This window comes from Daphnia carinata, chromosome 9 (assembly GCF_022539665.2).
Source record: "Daphnia carinata strain CSIRO-1 chromosome 9, CSIRO_AGI_Dcar_HiC_V3, whole genome shotgun sequence".
NCBI lineage: Eukaryota > Metazoa > Arthropoda > Branchiopoda > Diplostraca > Daphniidae > Daphnia > Daphnia carinata.
The window spans coordinates 3169856-3190058 of record NC_081339.1 but is presented as its reverse complement, the minus strand read 5'-3'; the positions used below and the strand labels follow the sequence as shown (position 1 = coordinate 3190058).

The 20203-nt window shown below is 41.5% G+C and overlaps 1 protein-coding gene across 1 annotated transcript; it reads left to right on the top strand.

Moving 5' to 3' along the window:
* The first annotated feature begins 442 nt into the window (after positions 1-442).
* LOC130688216 (probable chitinase 10) lies at positions 443-19718 on the top strand. Its single transcript, XM_057511196.2, has 15 exons — positions 443-463; positions 11230-11332; positions 13936-14574; positions 14670-14849; positions 15008-15441; positions 15519-15760; positions 15935-16125; positions 16295-16386; positions 16504-16859; positions 16946-17234; positions 17384-17569; positions 17673-17795; positions 17869-18085; positions 18168-18317; positions 18393-19718. Exons 1-15 carry the CDS (start codon positions 458-460, stop codon positions 18458-18460), a joined length of 3276 nt encoding a protein of 1091 aa, XP_057367179.1. The 5' UTR covers positions 443-457; the 3' UTR covers positions 18461-19718.
* The last annotated feature ends 485 nt before the right edge of the window (positions 19719-20203 follow it).

Sequence of the window (20203 nt, the reverse complement as noted above, 5' to 3'; positions counted from 1 at the left end):
GCCACCAGGAGCACTTGAGTAGGCATCGAGAAAAACATGGCGGCTGAGTGGGATAGTTGTTAATTGCAAACATTACGTGGGAGTAGAATTTCAAAGGAAGGACAGAATAAATTGAATTGTTAACAAGGTTGATCGTGTCCTGTTGCAATTGTTGTTTAAACATTGACAAATTTAACGAGACAAAGTTTGTGTCCAGTTGCAAATGAAGGCTGATAACGTGGTATCAAGTACTGTGTACTGCAAACGAGTGATACGTGATCGTCACGATTCTAACTGTTCACGTTTCTCGGCCATCCACCATTTCGGCCTTTTTCTGCACTGCAAACAATGGACGTCCTTTTGCATCACGTTACAGGACCAATGGACAAAAAAACCCAACAGGCAGAAAAACATTCAGTTGTCAAAATGGAGACCTGCCATCTTTTGACATGAGTTGTCTGTACCGAGTTAACCGAAAATGAAGGTAAGTGAATTTCATTTATGTATCCCCGACTTAATAATGGCTCGAATGGACACCTAGATTGTTAACAATTGATTGATTTTTGTGCATTCGTTTGTACACGAATCTCGTCCACCTTTCTCTCCCCCCCCCCCCCCCTCGATGGCCCACGACGAACTACCGACACTGACGTTCGTTTCTTTCACGAATCCAACTGCCGGCTATCATTTTTACGAAAGGAAAGAGATTGTTATTCAAGAATTGGATGTTATTAAGGAGAGCTTGAGGGGATAGGTTGTAGACACAACACAAAAAAGTGCGGTTCATGGAACTTTCGTCAAACTTTTTGGATATCTCTTTCTCTTTCGTTCTCTGTCGGTTGACGAAAGATGTCGTTGTTTACGCTTTTTCTTTTACACTTTTCACAAACTCTTCCAAGTTGCAAAACTCAAATTATAGGAAGTCTATCTCGCAATCGTACAAAAAAAAAAAGCCTCTTTTACTATGGTACTTTCTTTCTGCTGTAGAACATCATTTCAAAAAAAAAGAAAAACGAAAATTGCCCCGACCGCGACCGAGCGTGAAAACGGACCTTACTGTCCTCTCTTATTACCGCAATAGCTTTTGCGGTCTCGTGCGGAATCCCAGCTTTTTTTTTTTATTCCTTTCGTGTCATATTTGCGATCCAAGGTTTACACAACAAATCCGCCCTCTCCTCAGACCCTAATTACGCACAACGAGCATAAAAGTGTACGCGTACCTTTTAAAAAGTACGTCCACAATTGAACAGGCAACATCAAAGTAAGAGTAATGCATTAAAATACCTATACCCAAAAGGCTTTTTGTTTCTTTCTTGTTTTGTACAGTTCTCTCTCTCTCTCTCTCTCGCTCGCTCGCTCGCTTGCAAAGGTTATTGATCCTTTGAAAAAGCAAATGGTCGTCGTAACTTTCCCTCGTCGGCGCAAATACAAGTGGGGGTGGGTGCCTAGAGTGATGGTGCTGATGGACGGCATTTTGTTTTCTTTCTACAGCCGGTTCTTTTTCTCGGGAAGAAAACAAAAAACAAAAAAAAAAAACGTTCACTCTATACACACACAGCCCTCCTCTGGCCCGATAGCGAGATTCATTTTTTTTTTTTGCGCGTGTTTGTCGGTAGGCAAAACGCAATTTCAAAGTTCCTGTCCAAGAAAATCGAGAAAGGAAAAGTTGTTTGCTGTTTATCCTCATCTGAAACTGGCCGAAATTGTTTTGTCCACTTCTTTTTTTTTTTTTTGCGCAATCGCGTCATTCAGCGCACACCGTAACCGGCCAAAAAGGCCACCGACCGAACGCTAGAAGAAAAAGAGAGAGAAAGAGAGAGACCAAGGAAATAATATGAATGGTGTCTCTATATAAGCGACAACAGCTAAAGGAGCCAAAAAAAAAATAATAATAATAATAAAAGGGCAGTAGGGAACAAGTGGATACATCAGCGATGGCGGTACGACCAACAGGACACCCAATCCCCTTTTTCCCGAACGAAAAAAAATGAGAAAGCGCTTCTGTGTTGTTGTTCATCGGCTTGTCTTATTTTTTCTCTCTCTCTCTCTCTCTCTTGGTCGGCTCGGATTTCACTTTAGACCGATGCAGCCATATCGGCGGGAACCCAACTATACCGGTACTAACATACAGCGTGACTTCATCAACCTCTGCTCTCTCTATATATTATACAACGTGCATTATTTAGAGGTACAAATAAAACAAAAACAAAAAAAATGGGCGATATTTGTATATATGGACCGGGGTAGAGCGCGCAAACAATTTAATAACACACACACACACACACCTTTGGATGGATGTGACTAATAATGAGTTTCTGATGTATTTGATCCCGGAGCGGTTAGTGATTTTTTTTTTGTTTTTTTTTTAAGGGCGGCGTGTTGGTGGGTACTTTCCATTTTTCCACTAGACTGTTTTCGCAGTTAGCATTAAAAGTCCGCCTCTTGTCTGCGTCCATCTCTCTCTCTCTCTCTCTCTGATTTCAGTCATTTGTTGTTGGCTATTCCTGTCACGTCCCGATAACCTCCCGAGGAGCCCTGCAGAGTCGAGGGGCGGGCAATCCAATCAGAACGAGGCCGCGCTACCTTTTTGTTTCTCGCTTAAGAGAGAGAGAGAGAGAGAAAGAACGAAAAAAAAAAAAGACAAACGAAGCAAACGATAGAATGGCACGTTTAACCTAAAAGACGATTCTTTGGAAAACCTTTTTGACGAAAATCCGGGTGAAATGCAAATCCGAAAACAAAACAAAACAAAAAAAAAAGTAGAAAACGAAGAAGACGATGGAAGGAGAACAGTTAAACTGGATTGGCTGATTTTTTTTTTTTTTTTTTGTGCAATCGGAGCATCCGATTGCACAAAGTCCGTGTCACGATTTATTTAAAAGCTGCTAGTTAACGTTCGAAAACTGGTTGTAGATCGTATTCTGCGATGTGCATGGTTTGGGAATCATCAAATCTTATTCTTATTTTCTCCCGATTTCGTTTGCTCTACCGCACACGAGAAAAGGACACCACCCTGAGCCCTTACCATCAAATAGTTGGATTATGAATCTCGACCCGTGGGAAACCCCTCAACCTCGCGCTCCAAACAGACAATTTAAAAGAGAGAAAGAGAGAACTCGAGCGATCGCCATAATGTCTGACTCGTTTACATCAAGCAATTCTTGATCTTAGCCCGTAACACAACGGGCAAACTTGTAATTCGGCTATCAACGAAAAGGAATTTCCACGTTATCCCACGCAATGTATTGGCGGGTTTTAAAAAAATGCAGCTATTCGATCCGATGGGATTTGCGAGCGCAACCACCCCCCCCCCCCCTCCATAAAGGAGCACGGAAAAGATTAGTGCGCCAATGGGACCGCACCTTCGCCTACAGCGGCGAGTGCCGCGCGTGAGTCAAAACCTCCCACCCAAAGAAAAATGAAAAGAAATTAAGAATAAAGGTCCGATTCCTGCGAAACACCTGTCGCACCTGTGCCGCCCTTGGCGCACCTTTTTTTCAAACAACATGTGATTTTCTGATGTTGCACACAAGCTCTGATTGAACAACTTCATTGCCATTTTTTTTTTCTTTTTCACCGCCAGTTGGAGTATCACGTTTTTTTTTTCTTTTTTCTTTTTTCAATATGCATATGATAGATATTAAAATATTAAGTACCCGGGCTGCGCTGTACACTTGTCTGACCCGTTGTTGTGTGCGCTGGCCAAACGATTATGGATACATAAACCAAGCGGATGACTTTGCAAGGGGAGGGGGGGGAGGGCAATTCCCGTTTCTTAATTTCAACGATGTCTGTTAATGAATCATAAGAAATGGGCGATCCTTAAAACGTAAATTTTGCGAATATGAGCTATTTTTTTTTTCCCCCCATTTCTCAAGAATTCCTTGGTAAGATAGAAGGTTTCGTGTGTTGCTAATGCAGCCCACCTTGAGAAAAATAAAAAAAAAAACAAAAAAAATAATAAAGCCAAGTATTTTTCGAGCATAAATCCAATCTATTTCGCTAAAGGGTTAAATCGACCTTCAAAGTCCACGGTCCTCACGGTTATAGGCGAAAGAGCCCGAAAGGTGTGCGTGTGTGTGTACGTCTATCATAACTGCAAGCACGGTGCGGGAGAACTAGAGCACACACACACAAGCGGCTTTATTGTGTGTCAGCATTTCCAAAAAGAAAAAGAGTTCCAATGTTACAAACTAACGCGGGATAGGCCGGCAGTTGGGGGGGGGGGGGGGGGCCTTGAAGATTCTAGCGGAGTTACGCAGAGCCAAAAAAAAAAAGAATTCAGTATAGTAACAGTAATTTTTTTTTTTTAAAGACACGGGTATAAAAGAAACAGCTCTAACAACGCTTAAACTAGATCAAAAGCCTTTTTTTTCTCTCTCTCTCTCTTTCTTTCTTTCTTCGTGCGTGTGTAGTTATCGCAGCTCCTGGAGGGAGGTCTGGTCGTACGGATCAAGAGGTCGTCCAGTTTTGCCGTGGGAGAGAGAACCGGGCGACGAGTTTTGTTTTTTCTTTCTCTCTTTTTTAGTCGACATATGGACATGATCGATGGCACCAAAAAAGTTTGAATGAAAGTATTATCTTTTTTTTTTTTTTTTTTTTGTTTTTTGGGGATCAAGAATTAAGTAAAGAAACAAACAAAAAATGGGAAAGAAAGAAAACGTTCTTTTTTTTTTTTTTTTTGGTTACGCGCCTCCCATTTTTCTTATTTATTGCAAAGCGCAAAAAAATCCTTTTACTTTTAATGAAAATAAATAATAGGATATACACACAGTTGCGCCACACACAGACACACACACACACAAAAGGGACAATTTAATTATAGTTTGTGCTAATAAAAATGGCTGCATCCTTCGCAATGTGGGAAAGCGTTGCCGTCAATGGTTCGAAAAGGGGAAAAAACAAAAACAAAAGGGGATGCGATGTCGATAAAACTTGCCGAAAAATGAAAAATTCATCTATTGTTTGTGTTTTCCATAAGGCCGTAATACGTTGGGAGTGTCGTTTTAAGCCTGACGGCGTCGCTCTGCGTGTAATAATGAAACATTTTTCATCGTGATTCACGAAAATGGTTTCCCGCTCTCTCGAGTGCGCACAAATAAAATTGAATGAAAGAGAGCGTGTGCCAATAGACGGACGAAAAAAAAAAAAACGTAGACTAAATTTAAAAAGAAAAAGAAAAAAAGGAAAATGGAAATAAAATAAATATGGCAACACGAGAAAACCGGGTGTATTACGTCCAACACATATTGTTAGGGGAGCTGCAACAGCAAGCAACAGAGGAGAAAGGTGTCTTTTCAAGCAGCTCCCCTCCAAAATGTCTGCTGTACTTCGACTGTTCTCTCTCTCTCTTTCTATCTCTCTCTGTATGTGTGTGTGTGTGTGTTAAGAAACTTTTTTTCTTTTTTTGCCAGTGCATACACAGTTACACACAAACTGAGTGACACCGGGGGGGGGGGGGGCCCTAACCTGTCATTCCGAAACGGTGTTTTTTTTTTTTTTTTTTTTCCTTCTGAATTTTGAAGGCAGCAGCAGGGGGAGGGAGGGTTGTTGCATGGCTAGAGAGTCTACGGTAAATATATACAACTACGTTGTGTGTGTGCACGGGCAGTACTAACCCCCGCTAGGTGGCTAACAAGGTGGGACGAAGGAAGGAAAAAGGAAAAAGAAGAAGAAGAAAAACCCCACCAGCTCCCACCACTTCGTAAGGCAGCACCCAAACAAAAAAAAAAAAACAAAAAAAAAAAAAAAAAAAAAAAAAAAAACGAGCAGGTAGAAGAAAAGAGAGACCTCAGTGGCCCAGTCAGTTGCCATCCAGACGGCCAGCCAAGCGGACCCTCTAAAGCACTCACTTTATTGGTTTTCATTTCCTTCTCTAATCTCCGATTTTCTTTCGATCGCCAACAATTTTTTTTTTTTTTCGCGTTTTTTGTTTTGTTTTGTTTTGTTTTTTTAAATTGCAAATCTCGTCTCGGCAAAATTTAGAATCATTTTCTTTTTGAAAAAAAAAAAAACACGAAACAAGTGCCAATTGAATCGAAACTACTCCCATTTGTTTTGTTTTCTTTGACGAAGGGTGAATTCCTGTGAATTCATTCATTCTTGGGAAACACTTTGAGAAGGATCGCATCAACGTCAAGTGGAGATCAGATTTTTTTTTTTTTGCTTTTGAAACACAAAGGCCGTTTCGGTTCGGTCGAAATCCCACCGGTTTGACAAAAACTCTATCAGTTGCTGTGCTGTGCAAATTTTTTTTTTGGGGCTACATCTTCGTTTCCCACCACGGCCTGATCGTCTGACGGATCTGCCCGTCCGCATTTTCTATTTCCTTCCCCGAACATCCTGCAACAACGAGCGATCCGCTTCTAATCACAAAAAAAAATGGTAACAATTCATTTTCGAATTAGTTTTTTGTTTTTTTTTTTTTTCGTTTGTTTCGTTTGTTTGTCGTTGTTTGTCTTTGTTTTCGTTTGCCTCCCTTCCCCCAACTGGTCCCGCGTTCTCGTTGGAAATATGTGTCACGCTAGCTCTCCCTCCCTCCCCCCTCTCCTCGAAACAAATCGGCAAGCCGCGATGATTTCATTTTGATTCAGAAAAATTAGTGGAGCGAGCCGTGACCGAACGACGAAATTTTTTCTTTTTAAGTTTAACAAACGTTTCAAGTTGATTGAACGTTTAAAAAAAAAAAAATCGATCGTTTCGCTTTATTTTTGTTTTCAAAAATTTAAAAACCATAGGAAGAAATGAATATCCGATTTCGAATCGGGAGGAGAAGAAAAAAAAAAAGCGAAGAAGAAAATGAAGAAGAATATGGTGATGATGATGTAGAAGGAGCAACATGGAAAAGACAGAGAGAGAGAGAGAGAGAAAGAGAAAGAGAGAGAATCAAAAAGAGTTCATTTCTAGGTCACCGGTGACCCTCTCTCTCTCTCTCTCTCTCCCTATCGTCTGTTTATCACGAACGGCTTGTGTCTTTTATTTTCTCGTTTCAAAAACAAAAGCAAAAAAAAAAAAAAAAAAAAAAAAATGAATCGAAAAATGCGGCTGAATTAAAAACCAAACAAATTCGTTCAAAAATGAAATGGCGATATTTGAATTGAAATGTCAGGCGGTAATTGGAATGACTTCAATCGTCGAGCTGCGGATGCGAAAGAATTTCTTCTTTTTTATTTTTTTTTTTTTTTTTTTTTTTTTTTGCGTGGGGGCGGACGGGCTGGGATTTTTTTTTTTCTTTACAGAAAGAATTCCCAGTTATTTTATGACACACCTGGGCGGGGTAGGAAATACGGTCAGTAGGTGACAAAGCTCAGCTGCGCTAGTGTTTTTATTCGCCTTTTCGTGATTCTTTTGTCTTTTATTTTTTGAATTTTTCCCTGTGGCCGCGCGGACATCGCCGGGAGAAAGAAAAACAAAAAATTCACGACAATTGCCCGCCATACCCGAGACCCTCTCGTCCCTTTTATTTTTTTTTTTTGTGTGTGTGTGTGTGCGTGTGTAAATGTAACGCTCGAATTGTATTCGCACGTTGATTGAAACGTACGGTACTTTTTCGGTTCGTGGTCTTGACGACAGCAGCGGATGGTCATGAATCAAGTGAAGGATAAAATCAAAGTGGAATAACAGAGAGAGCGAGAGAAAGAAGAAAAAAAAAAAAGAGCCGGTGCCGATCCCCCGAAGGCGCCGCCTGTTGACGGGTTGTTACAAAAATATAATAATAATAATAAATTTATTTATTCCAAAGTTCTTTTTCTTCTCTCTCTCTCTCTGTTTTCGTTTTAAAAAGCTGCATATGCGCACTGTTTTAAACGCCACCCTCACTCGAAATGAATCCATTAAAAGAAAAAGACAAGACAAAAGTAAAAAAAAAAAAAAAAAAAAAAGGGCAAAACAAAAGAGGAAAAAGGAAAGAAGTGGAGGAATAAAAAAAAGAAGAAGAAGAGAAGGGCGAAGAAAAAAGGAAGAAATAACACATGCGCGCTCACCTGTTGTTGCTCTCGGTGGCATGTGGGTCTTCTGCCCCGCATTGGGCCAGTGTCTCTCTGGGCTGCGGCTTTATGAACGATTGACCTAGAGAACTGCGCACAGAGGCAAAGAAACCCGCTATGCCAACAACAACAACAACAACAACAACAACATCAATTCCTTCGTGTGCAAGAATATTCAATATGTTTTTCCAAAGACCATTGCCCCCGTTGCTTTTTTTCTTCTTTTATGATTATGATTACATTTTTTTTTTCCCTTTTTGTGGCGCATCTTGTGGGTCGAACTTGCGTTCCAGGGCACGGAGGGACAGATTCTTTTCACCTGGTCGCTAGGTGGTAAGAAGGGAGGAACGACAAAGAAAAAGAGAAAGAAATTGAAAAAAAAAAAAAAAAAAAAAAAGCGGGATGGATATCATGACCAACCCGGAAGACTTGTTTCATTCCTCTTCTTCTTTTTTTTTTTTTTTCGCTTGTATAACTCGTGTGTGGTGCAAAAAAAAAAATGACCTTGTCGGTCATGTCCTTTTGGACACGACCCACAAATCGCAATCCGCTTCTTTAGGTAGAAAAAAAAAACAAAAAAACTCGACGATTCCTAAAATCGCCTTGTCCTTGATATGCAACCCCACCTGCCTGTCTTATTGTTAATAATCATTAAATGAGATAGCATTCGGACAGCAAGCAGAAGATTATAACCCAACCCTTTGCTAATGGGCAAGTTCGGGGTTTGAAGACAACAAGGTTTCAATGGTAATCAGCAACTGTGCGAAAGAAGAAAAATGTGTGTGTGTGTGTGTGTGTGCACTAAAATGTAATGTGTACACCTTGTTCACCTTGAGACGCTGATGTCAGACTCGCTTTTCATATTGCATGCATCTCGAGCTATAATGTAATGCACACACACACACACACAGCTGTCCATTTCTCTCTATTTCTGGCTGGGTGCACAGAAATAAAAAAAAGAAACACAACAGCTGATAAGTTGATACGGAGAAAAAGCCCATTCCGTTTGGCTTCATATTTCGCCATATTTAGTCGATGTTAATTTGTGCTGTTTTTTTTTTGACCGGCTTTGCTTTGCTCTCGTTGTCTGTCTGTACCCGATGTCTTTCGGACGTTTGGCCAAACGATAGGACAGGTGGGGAGTTTGCCGTCCCATATAATTTCTCCCCACCTATCAATCACGGAGCATTTTCTTCTTGGCAAATACGCACACGAAAGAGACACCGTCTTGCACTTGTACGCAAACGTGAAACGAACGCACTTTCTTTCACAACAAAATGCGAGAGCTCGTGACGCCGATCGTGTTGGTAGGTCTCGTTGCAAAAGACCTCCCGCTTTGACTCCCCCGCCTTTTTCGTTCACGAATTGTCAACAAGCAAAGTGCATTGAAGAAAAACAGAAATGGGGGACATATCTTCATGGTCAAATTGCAATCCCCTGCCCCCCCCCTCCACCCGTTTGTGTGTGTAACACTTTAAACGCGTGAATCACGATTTATTTATTATTTTTTTTAACGGCGAATTATACCCAAAAAAAAAAAAGGCGCTCGAATTAAATTCTGTTTTTGTGCCAAAAAAAAAAAAAAAGAGAAGAATTTGAAGGTCTTCCACGACACAGACACCTGTACATCGGAGCTCAAAAAAATTAGTATAGGAATAAGGGCGTGGTCGGGCTTTCTGGCTCTAGCCAAAAACTCAGAATTCTTTCGCCGTGTTTGTACAGCTGTAGACATGCGATGCTGTTCTTTTACGTAACACACTCGATTTTTGTTCTTTCGTTTCGCATTTGATGTGTGTATGTGTGTGTGTGTGCGTGTGCATTTGTATACCTGCTTTTTGGGGCTATTCCTTTTAGCCAACGGCTTGGGCGGGCGCCATTGTATTCGCTGCGTTCGTTTTAGTTTTACAGTCAAACCAAGTGAATAGAAAAACAAAAACAAATGGACGATAGTTTTTTTGTTTGTTTTTTTTTTGTTGTTTTTAAAGGGGGGAAAAGTCGAGCGTGTGATGGTGGTGGCCGCCCAGGTCCTTTTCGTCCATTTACTGATATCGCTGCTGGCCCTCATCGCCTTCTATCTGTTTCTATAATCTGCGATCAAAATCGAGGTCCCAAGGCTTTTTTGTTTGGTTTTGTTCTGACGTCATTTATTTGTCTCTCACAAACCAAAAACAACTGGACATAGACGTGGTCAGGTGTCAGAGTGGGAGTTTTTTTTTTTTTTTTAATAATCTTTCAAAAGGCCAAACACAAGTGTTCACTATATTTAGACTCGTAAAAAAGCAATCGATTCCCCCCCCCCCCCTCGTTTTTCTTTGGTTTTCTCTTTAAAGAAAAAACCTTGGATGTTCTCTATTGTTTTTTTCCCGTTTAGCCGTGATGTGTTGTTCAACCTTAGACACAACGGGCAAGCGAAACGACAAACAAGCAAAAAAAAAAGACGTAATGACACGCACTTTTACTTTCCGATTGTGTCTAACGTATATTGTATGGATCTGTTTTACCTATATATCCCCCAACACTTTCTATTTGTGTGTCTCGCGCTTTCCTTGACTTAAAGGCTGCTCTTGTCTTTTTTTTTTTTTTTTTTTTCGAATAATTGACGGAATTATTAAGTTGTCCCCTTCCTTTTTTTTTGCCTTTCGTGACTCGTTTCTTGACCGCAACGTTTGCGGTGGCCCCTGCTCGCCTCCCATCCGGTCATTTGACCACATGAGACTCTAGGGCTATTACGTGATCCAATCGGCCGTGATCCATCACAAGACAAAAGAATTTCTTTTACCAACATTCCTCTCACGTTTTTTTTAACAATCGGCTGTTTAAAAAGAAAACATTTTTTTTTCCCCTTTCTTCCTGCCCGTTGGCGACGATTTCACCCCGGCCAAGGCGTAAAGTCCCACACGCCGGACCATTCATACAATATCCTTTTTTTTTGCGTTTATTTTAACGAAAAAAAAAAAAAGAACTTTATACTCTTTTACACACTTGCTTGTATAGAAAAAAAAAAGAAAAAAAATCACGGAATCAATCAACACCTTGACTTATATGGATATCTTTTGGAACACAACAAAACGCTCTATGTCTTTGCCTGTACATGCGCAGAAAAAAAAAAATTCCTTTTCTGATTTTTGTTAATTCATTCCATCGCCAAAAGAACATTAATATTATTTATTTTTTTTTTTTTTTTTTGTTTTATTCAAAATATAAATGAATCAAAATGTATATATATATATTTGTTTGTTTGTTTGTTTTTTATCGTTTGGTGTAGGTTGCCGCTTTCAAAGGATGCCAACACTTGAGGATAGGGCGGCTGGCGGCTCTGGTAGCCGTCTTCCTTCTCGTTTTGGCGCTCATCACGGCCACCGTAGACGGTAAGTTACTCAAATGTCCCCACACGATCATCATCATCATAATTACCGCACGCTCCTTTTTTCTTTTGCTTTTCTACCTTCTTTTGTATGTGTTATATGCTGATGTTATTTTTAGGGTAGGTCGAAGCTGCGTGTCTGTTTTTTAGTGCAGAGTCGTAAGAGTTCTTGTGAGTAGTGAAAGTTTTTCTCTGCGGGCCGGAGACGCAACAAAAACTGAAAGAAAAAAAAAAAAATGAAAAAGGGAAGACTTGGTGAATCGTTTTAGAGGATAGAGAAAGGAGAATGAATAAGAACGAGAGAGAGAGAGAGAGACCGGCAGTCTGGCGTAAGGGGAAAGTCGCTATATGGCGGGCCAGGTTGATGAGTTCACCTGCTTGATGCACTGCCGTCTGGCGGTTGCGGCTTCCTCCGTCTTTGCAATCTTGAGTCTGTACGGGACGCATACTATTAGCATATAGAGAATAGAGAGAAGACCCTTTCTCTTATTGCAACTTGCCCCGTTGAGAAGAGCGAGACGCGTTGCAAAAGGGCCGAGTAGTTGAACCACATCGTTTGCCGATTTGTTTTAACGAAATACAAAAGAAGGTCCAGCAGTGCGGGCGTCATGAAAAATCACGCCGTATACAATAGATCCTTTCACCTTTCACTTTCCAGTCATCGGCCCCCCCCCCCCCCCCTGCATTCAAAGTCCCTCGTACGTACACACGCCGACACTGTAGATCCTTTTTTTTTTTTTTCCTTTTTAAGTACCACAAAAATAAATCAATCAAAGGTTTAAAAAATAATGGGCCCACTGTGATTCACGCTAAAGGCGCCGACACCTTTCTCCGCCTTTTTTTTTTTTTTTTTTTTTTTTTGTGCGTACGTGTCGGGTTTACTTATTTATAAAGTGAGTTGTTTTTAATTTGTGTACAGTTGTCTACGGTGGCAGTGCATAACGGAGCTATGAAAGAAAAAGAGAAAGACATACGGTCACACAGTAAATAGATCCCCCGACCGAGAGTTAGTACGTCTAACTCACACACACACACACACACACACACAAAATGAGGTTCTTGTTTTCTTTTCGTGTTGTGTGTGCGTGTGTATTCTCTTTTTTTCCTTATTTCAACGGGAGCACTGAGCAAATAGGAACTGACCAAAAAGATTCAAATGAAACACAGCAGTCACGTGAGTTGTCAGCATCGGATTTCACTCACGACTTGTTACTAGCGCGCTGTTTTAGCTTGTCGCTTAAAGTGTTGGAAACGTCTTCGTCCCCTCTCTCTTTTAAACGGGAAAAACTCGTCGTCTTGGCTTATTTTTTTTCAGTCGCCTCTTCCCGGTTTTTTTGGCCGATGACCGCATATGCAAAACAATTGAAGCCCGACGAAAAAAAAAACGTGAGAAATAAAATAAATAACGAGCTCTCCGGTGACCAATGGCATCAATAGCATTCCACGTAGCTCGCATATAAAGATATCACCTATCCACTCCTATATACGGTCGCATTCATCGCGAACGAATAACGGGAAAATTTATTTAACTAGAAAAAAAAAAAAAAAATAAAATAAACTTGAAAGAAAAAGAAAAGAAAAGAAAAAAAAAAGTTTATTTCATTTTATTGCAGCGTCGGGACTTTCACTTGCACGCGCGGGAGGGGGGTCCTGTTTTTGGGCGAGAGTTCCCAATCAGACGAGCCGACGAGCCCACCGTCCATCATCGCAAAATAACGAAAGGAAAGGCATAGAAAGAGAGAGAGAGATGTATATATACCACAGATGGAATCAAAAAAGAAATCTGAGAAGTCCTTTTTATCAGTTTTCGTGTGCGCCCTTAGCTGCTTTTTATGTCTGAAAAAAAAAAAAAAATTGTTCGAATGAAGAAGAAAAAAAAAACGAAACGAATGAACGACGGTCAGTTTGAATTTTGTTTCGTTTTAAATTCTCACCACACCGCAAAACAGTTTGCACTTCAAGGACTCCTCTCTCTTTTTTTTTTTTCATTCCTTTTTGTTGGGTTTGTTCTTGACCAATAGGACGATAATTCTATCGTTTAGTTTGAAAGTAGAGTTAAAAAGAAAAAGAAAAAAGGGGGTAAAAAAAAAACCAAAACAAAACAAACTGTAGGCATTTTTCTGTTTGAGTTTGTTTAGTTGTATGCCTATTTTCACCTTTCGTTCAGTTGATTTCGTGTGGTCATTCTTTTTTTTTTTTTTTTTTTTTTTTTTCGTCCGGTTAAATAGCTCAACAAAGTAAAAGTCACGAAAACATGCCTGCCGATCAAATATGGGTTTGGAAATAAGAAAGAAGAAGGACACTCGGGTAGAAACCATACTTGGACGAATGGCGGCCACCGTCTAATTCGATACCGAAACCAGAACTTTTCAAACAAACAAACAAAAAAAAAAGAAAAGAAAATAGCTCGAAAATTGGTTTTCGCTCCAAAACTACTGAAAAAGGCTCTTAATTGCGTAATTCACGTCCGTTTGGGGCATTTTACCTTTGTCTTGTGTTTTTCTCCTTACAAAACTGTTCCCATTCACCCATGATATATTCTCTTTCATTTCTTAATTATTTTTACACTTGCTTTTATTTAAAAAAAAATATATATATAAAAAATAGCTGAATCAAAAGTACGCCGGCCGTTGAGAAGGAGAGATCCCCTATCGGCCGCGGCCAGCGTGGGCAACAGCGTCGTGCGCAACCGTCTCATCCGACCGACGAAGAAACCGTTCGGATCGACGACAATTGCCAGCGCCGAAAAGGAAGAGACTGGTGCGACGGAGCCGACGCCGTTCATCCGACGGCCGGGCGGCGGATTAACTCGACCGTCGTCCACCACTTCGGCGCCGACTGGCGCACCCACCACGACGCCAAAGAGCATTTTCCAGCGTCCATCGCGGCGACCGGGCATGCGCAAACCCGTCGCCCCTGGCGGACTGTCGACGGCCTTAAGCAACAAGAACGACGACAAGAATGTGGTGAGGCCAGTAGGCAGCGGCAACGCCGACAAGGGCTACAAAATCGTCTGCTATTTCACCAATTGGGCTCAATACCGTCCGAAAACGGGCAAATACCTCCCGGAAGATATCGATCCCCATCTCTGCACCCACATCATCTACGCTTTCGGATGGATGAAGAAAGGCAAGCTGAGCTCGTTGGAGGCCAACGACGAGTCAGTCGACGGCAAGGTCGGCCTCTACGAGCGCATGATGGCCCTCAAAAACAGCAACCCGGACCTCAAGGTTCTGCTCGCTATCGGTCAGGATTCCATTTCGGATTGAATTCCGGATTTATTTTTTATTTGTTTCTTATTTAATCATCTCAAATTTAAAAAAATCGTTGGGATTGATCAGGTGGATGGACGTTCGGCACGGCCAAATTCAAGGAGATGTCGGCCACCCGTTACGCTCGACAGACCTTCGTCTTTAGCGCCATACCGTTCTTGCGCCAACACGGATTCGACGGACTCGATCTCGATTGGGAGTACCCGAAAGGAGCCGATGATAAACGCAACTTTGTTTCCCTTTTGAAAGGTAAAAATTACGTTGAAAAAAAGAAAAAAGACTTAAAAAAAAAAAAGGAAAAGAGAGAAGGGGAGACTGGTGAGAGAAAGGCGAATGCATAATCACAAAAAGTTCGACCATGAAATTCCATTTGACTTGGTTTTTTTTTTTTTGTGTGTTTTCGACAGAATTGCGCGAAGCCTTCGAGGCGGAATCGCAGGAATTCAAGCGTCCTCGTCTTTTGTTGACGGCCGCCGTCCCCGTCGGGCCGGACAACATCAACGGAGGCTACGACGTTCCGGCCGTGTCCAGTTACCTGGACTTTATCAACGTCATGGCCTACGATTTCCACGGCAAATGGGAGAACACGGTCGGTCACAACGCTCCGCTCTTCTCGCCTTCGTCCGACTCTGAATGGCGCAAACAGCTGTCCGTCGACCACGCTTCCAATTTGTGGGTCCGACTCGGCGCTCCCCGTGAGAAGCTCATCATCGGAATGGGCACTTACGGCCGCTCTTTCACGCTGACTGATCCGAACCGATTCATCGTCAATGAACCGGCCAGCGGCGGCGGCACGGCCGGCGTCTACACCCGTGAAGCCGGCTTCCTCGCCTATTACGAGGTCTGAACGCTCGAAACTGCCATCATTTTTCTTTCAAACGTGTATTTAAAACAAAAACGTGTCGTGTGAATGTTTAGGTTTGCGAAATGCTGAGATCGGGCAAAGCCACTTACATTTGGGACGATGAAATGCAAGTGCCTTATCTGGTGATGGGCGATCAATGGGTCGGTTTCGACGACGAAAGGGCCATTCGCAACAAAATGAGCTGGATCAAAAAGAATAACTTTGGCGGCGCCATGGTGTGGACCCTGGACATGGACGATTTCACCGGCACCGTTTGCGGCAACAACGTCAAAAATCCGCTCATTGGAGCTATGAGGTTCGCTCGATTTCTTTAGAAAACGATGGTTGTCATACGGGTCGAACTCGTAATGGCCGTTAAGTTTCTCGAAAAAACTTGTCAAATCGTAAAAAGTGGGTGAACAGAATGTGACAGCGTAGTGTGACCATTTTTTTTTTTTTTTTTTTTTTTTTGATTTATTTTTTTTTAAAGGGAGGAATTGCGAGGCGTCCCCCGACCGGGCAAAGACGTCGACTGGGCCCAAGAAGTGCCCACCATCTCCCTTACGGCTACCACTCTCCCACCGCCCATTCAAATTTCGTTATCGGACATACTCAACAAAGTGTCAACAAAGAAGCCGCAATTGATCTTGCCCAACATTCCAAATGCAGCGCCCGTCAACGGTACATTAAACACTAAAAGTCCAACGCTCTTTTCATTTTATTACAACGCCAATTTCCTTTTTCTTTCTCTCTTTTTCTCCCGTTCACGATTCGCGATGGATATCATTTTTTTTTTTTTTTTTATTTTCACTCGCTCTACTGACGGCGGGGGGAAAACACACGCAAACAGGTAGCAACGCGAAAACGATTTGTTATTACACCAGTTGGTCGGCCAATCGACCTGGTTTGGGCCGTTTCACTCCGGAGGACGTCAATGTTGAGGTAACCTAAAAAAAAAAATGTCCAAATCAGTTTGAATTTCAACGGGAAAATGTTCCCGTATTAATCGTGTCAACGGTGATTGGATATAACATTTTTCCTTTTTTCTTTTTCATTTAGTTGTGCACTCATTTGGTTTACGCATTCGGAGCGCTGAAGGATTACAGACTTTCGCTCGTTGGCGGCGACAGTGGCATCAAGCAGAATGCCGATTCTGGTAACAGGAAGCCACGTCAGCGTGTCAGCGTGGCCGTCGAAGGTGACGCAACAGACGTTCACGCTCGCATCCAAAACCTGCGAACGAAAAACCCTGAACTGAAAATCATCTTGGCCATCGGCGGCTGGGCTGTCGGATCCGGCCCGTTCAAGGAGCTCACCTCCAACATCTTTCGCATGAACCAGTTTGTCTACGATTCGACCGAGTTTCTGCGTGCCAACAATTTCGACGGATTGGACATTGATTGGGAGTACCCTAGGTAGTAATTGGAATTATGCAAATGACTAGTAAAAAATTCTCACTGACCCTTTTTTTTTTTTATGGTATTTTTTGAAAAATTGACAGGGGTGCGGACGACCGGGCGTCCTTCCTCAACCTTATTAAAGAGCTCCGATTAGCTTTCGAGGGTGAAGCCGTTACCAACAAATTGCCACGTCTCTTGCTGACGGCTGCCGTGCCGGCCAGCCCAGAAGCCATCGCTGCAGGTTACGACGTCCCTGAAGTCGTCAAGTATGTCGACTTTCTCAACGTCATGACCTACGACTTCCATGGGCACTGGGAGGGCCAGGTCGGTCACAACAGTCCACTCTTCCCTCTGGAAACGGCCGCCAGCCATCAAAGGAAGCTCACTGTCGTACGTTTGCCTTCAATTTTACCTTTCATTTGTTCATCGTCCCACTTTGCATTTTGATTTGCCCTCCTTCCATTTTCGGGGAAAAAAAACCCCGCAAAACGGTTGCAGCAACTCGTGATTTAATGATTGTTTTGTAACTGGAAAAATAGGATTACGGAGCACGTGAATGGGTCAAACTCGGAGCTCCAGCTGAGAAAATTATGATCGGTATGCCCACATTCGGCAGGACGTTCACATTGGCCGATTTATCTAAATTCGACATCGGTTCGCCAGCCAGCGGCGGTGGAATTCCAGGCCCTTATACTTCCGAAGCTGGTTTCTTGGCTTACTATGAGGTACCGTGGAAGAAGAATTATCCTATTTTTGCGTGTGTGTGTGTGTGTCTGTTGGGGCCGTTATGTAACAGAATTCTCGTGCTTCTAAACTCCCGCTACGCAGGTGTGCGATTTCCTCCAAGAAGACAACACGACTCTCGTCTGGGACAACGAACAACAGGTGCCGTTCGCTTACCGTGACGACCAATGGGTCGGATTCGACGACGAGCGCAGTCTTCGCACTAAAGTAAATATCAAAAACAAGCAATGAATTTGTTTAAAAAAAGACAAGCTGTTGTAATAAAGGTTTTGATTTTTAGGTGAGCTGGTTGAAGGAACAAGGTTTCGGCGGTGCTATGCTCTACTCTCTCGATATGGACGACTTCCGTGGACACTGCGGCTCGGGACGTTACCCGTTGCTTAAGGCCGCCCGCCAGGAGCTGACGGCCGATAATTACCAAGTGCAGTTCGTCTACGACGGACCTTACGAGCGATCGGCTTCCAGTCTCATCACGTCCAGAGCAGCAGCCAAAGATCGTAATTGAGCCCTACATTTTGTCATCTTCGATGAGACTTTAAATTAATCAATGTTCATTTTTTATTTTAATTACTCGCACAGCTAACGTATTAACGTGCGACGAAGAACTCGACGGCCACATCTCTTATCATCCAGATAAAGCCAACTGCGCCATGTACTACATGTGCGAAGGTGAACGCAAACACCACATGCCCTGCCCAGTCAAACTCGTCTTCAATCCGTCGCAAAACGGTAATTTAATCAAGGAAATTTTTATTGCTTTTTTTTTTTTTTTATTTAAATTTTTCCATTTGGTATTTGACGCAGTTTGCGATTGGCCGGAAAATGTACCAGGGTGTGAGACACATTTTACTGCGGGAACTGGCCGAAGATAAAAACAACTGATTCACAGACACAAATGGCTGAGCGTCTGGTTGCCCTCTATTTCCTTTTTGTTTTTGTTTTTCAAAATTAGAAACAACCGCACAAGAAACACATTCACACGAACACTACAGCTCCGGCGCAATTTTTCTACCCTCCGTTTCTATGTTCGTAATTGGGTGATGATATATTCAAGTCCTCTACGACTGTAGGTCTACATTTTTTTAATGTTTTTCGTGTCCATATGCGTGGTGATATAGCCCGTCGTTTCCAGTGCCTTCATTTTGGTTTCTGTTTATATAATTTTCCTTTTATTTTTTTTTTTTTTTTGAACGTAAGAAGACAAAAAAAAAACAAAAAAACAATCGGGTTGCGTCTGCACGCAGTGAGGATAGAAAGAAGAAAGCGAAGCTGATCACTCGACAATTAACTCGGCTACTTTTCCATCCTATCCCCCTGTTTCTATTTTTTGTCCAGAAATTTTGTGATTTTCTTATTTTTCTAGTACGTTCACTAATTGATATCGATGGGATGATTTTTGGAAATTTTAAGAAATCTCTCCCTTCCGCCTGGACCACCTTACTATCATTTTCTCCTATAAATTACCTACAATCAACGTGTTGCGATATTCGATCGGATGTGGCAAATAATAACCATAACCTAACAAGACGTGAACGTTGGAAAAATGTCTGGTCGACACCTGATGATCCTCTGATTTTTTTTTTATGATTTTTTTTTTTATTCTCAGAAATGAACAAGAATTGAAATTTGAGGCAACAAATTGATATAGTGTACATATAACCGAAATACGAATTAAGCGTGCTGCTGATGCGGAAACAAAAAAAAAAGAAAATCATATTCTTGTTTTGGTCTTGGTTTTGTCATATATACTAAAGTTTTTTTTTTGTTTTCTTTTTATTTACCTTTTTTGTGGTTTGAATATTTTGGGAAATTGCTCCGCGTTGTCTTTTCATTTCCCTTCCCTATATCCCCATGGCAAATGATATTTAACTTGTTTGTTTTTAGTATTCTTTTGTTTTTCAGTTTCCTTATAAAAATGAAAAAAAAAAAAAGGCTAGCTACATTTTCAGGAGGGGAAGGTTTGTTGACACACCTATTACGTGTGCGATCTGGCAAAAGTTATGACACTACTGTCGATTGAAGCCAATCAGAGGCATTCTTATTTTGACATTATTTTTTTTCTTACCAATTTTATTGAATTGTTTTTCTCATACACGATTGACCATAATACATACCAGCGCATTTTTTTTTCAAATTGTGTTTTTGTTCCGTTCTTCAATTTTTTGGCCAAGTCTATTTGAATTTCCCGATAAGGAGTCTGTCACGACGACTGCGTACGCAATTCAATGAGAAAACATCAATATTCGTGATTCTTGTTGAATTTGTATCTCAACAACATATATAAATACTATTCTAAAGCTTTTAAAAAAAAAGTCGGGCTTATTTCATCGTTGGCCTTATTTTTTAAGCCTTAAAAACTTAAAATATTGACACGGAATTTGATAAACGTAGCCTATTTAACCGAAATTGAACGCTGGTTTTGATAAAATCTTAGTTTTTTTGTTAGCTGTGCATCTTTGGAATAAAACGGAATAAACGTGGTTTCGAGTGCAACTGTTTTGAATTCAAATAATTCAAAATTTATAAATCCCAAGCAAAACAAATTTGATTTGCGACACCTTCGTTAAGTTTTGAATCCAACTAATATATTTTTTTGTCGACAACTAGGGTTTTTG

Coding starts and splice junctions, on each gene's coding strand:
- LOC130688216 (XM_057511196.2), top strand. Junction 14,850..15,007: donor CTTTGTTTCCCTTTTGAAAG/GTAAAAATTACG, acceptor TGTTTTCGACAG/AATTGCGCGAAGCCTTCGAG. Junction 17,796..17,868: donor AGCGCAGTCTTCGCACTAAA/GTAAATATCAAA, acceptor TTTGATTTTTAG/GTGAGCTGGTTGAAGGAACA.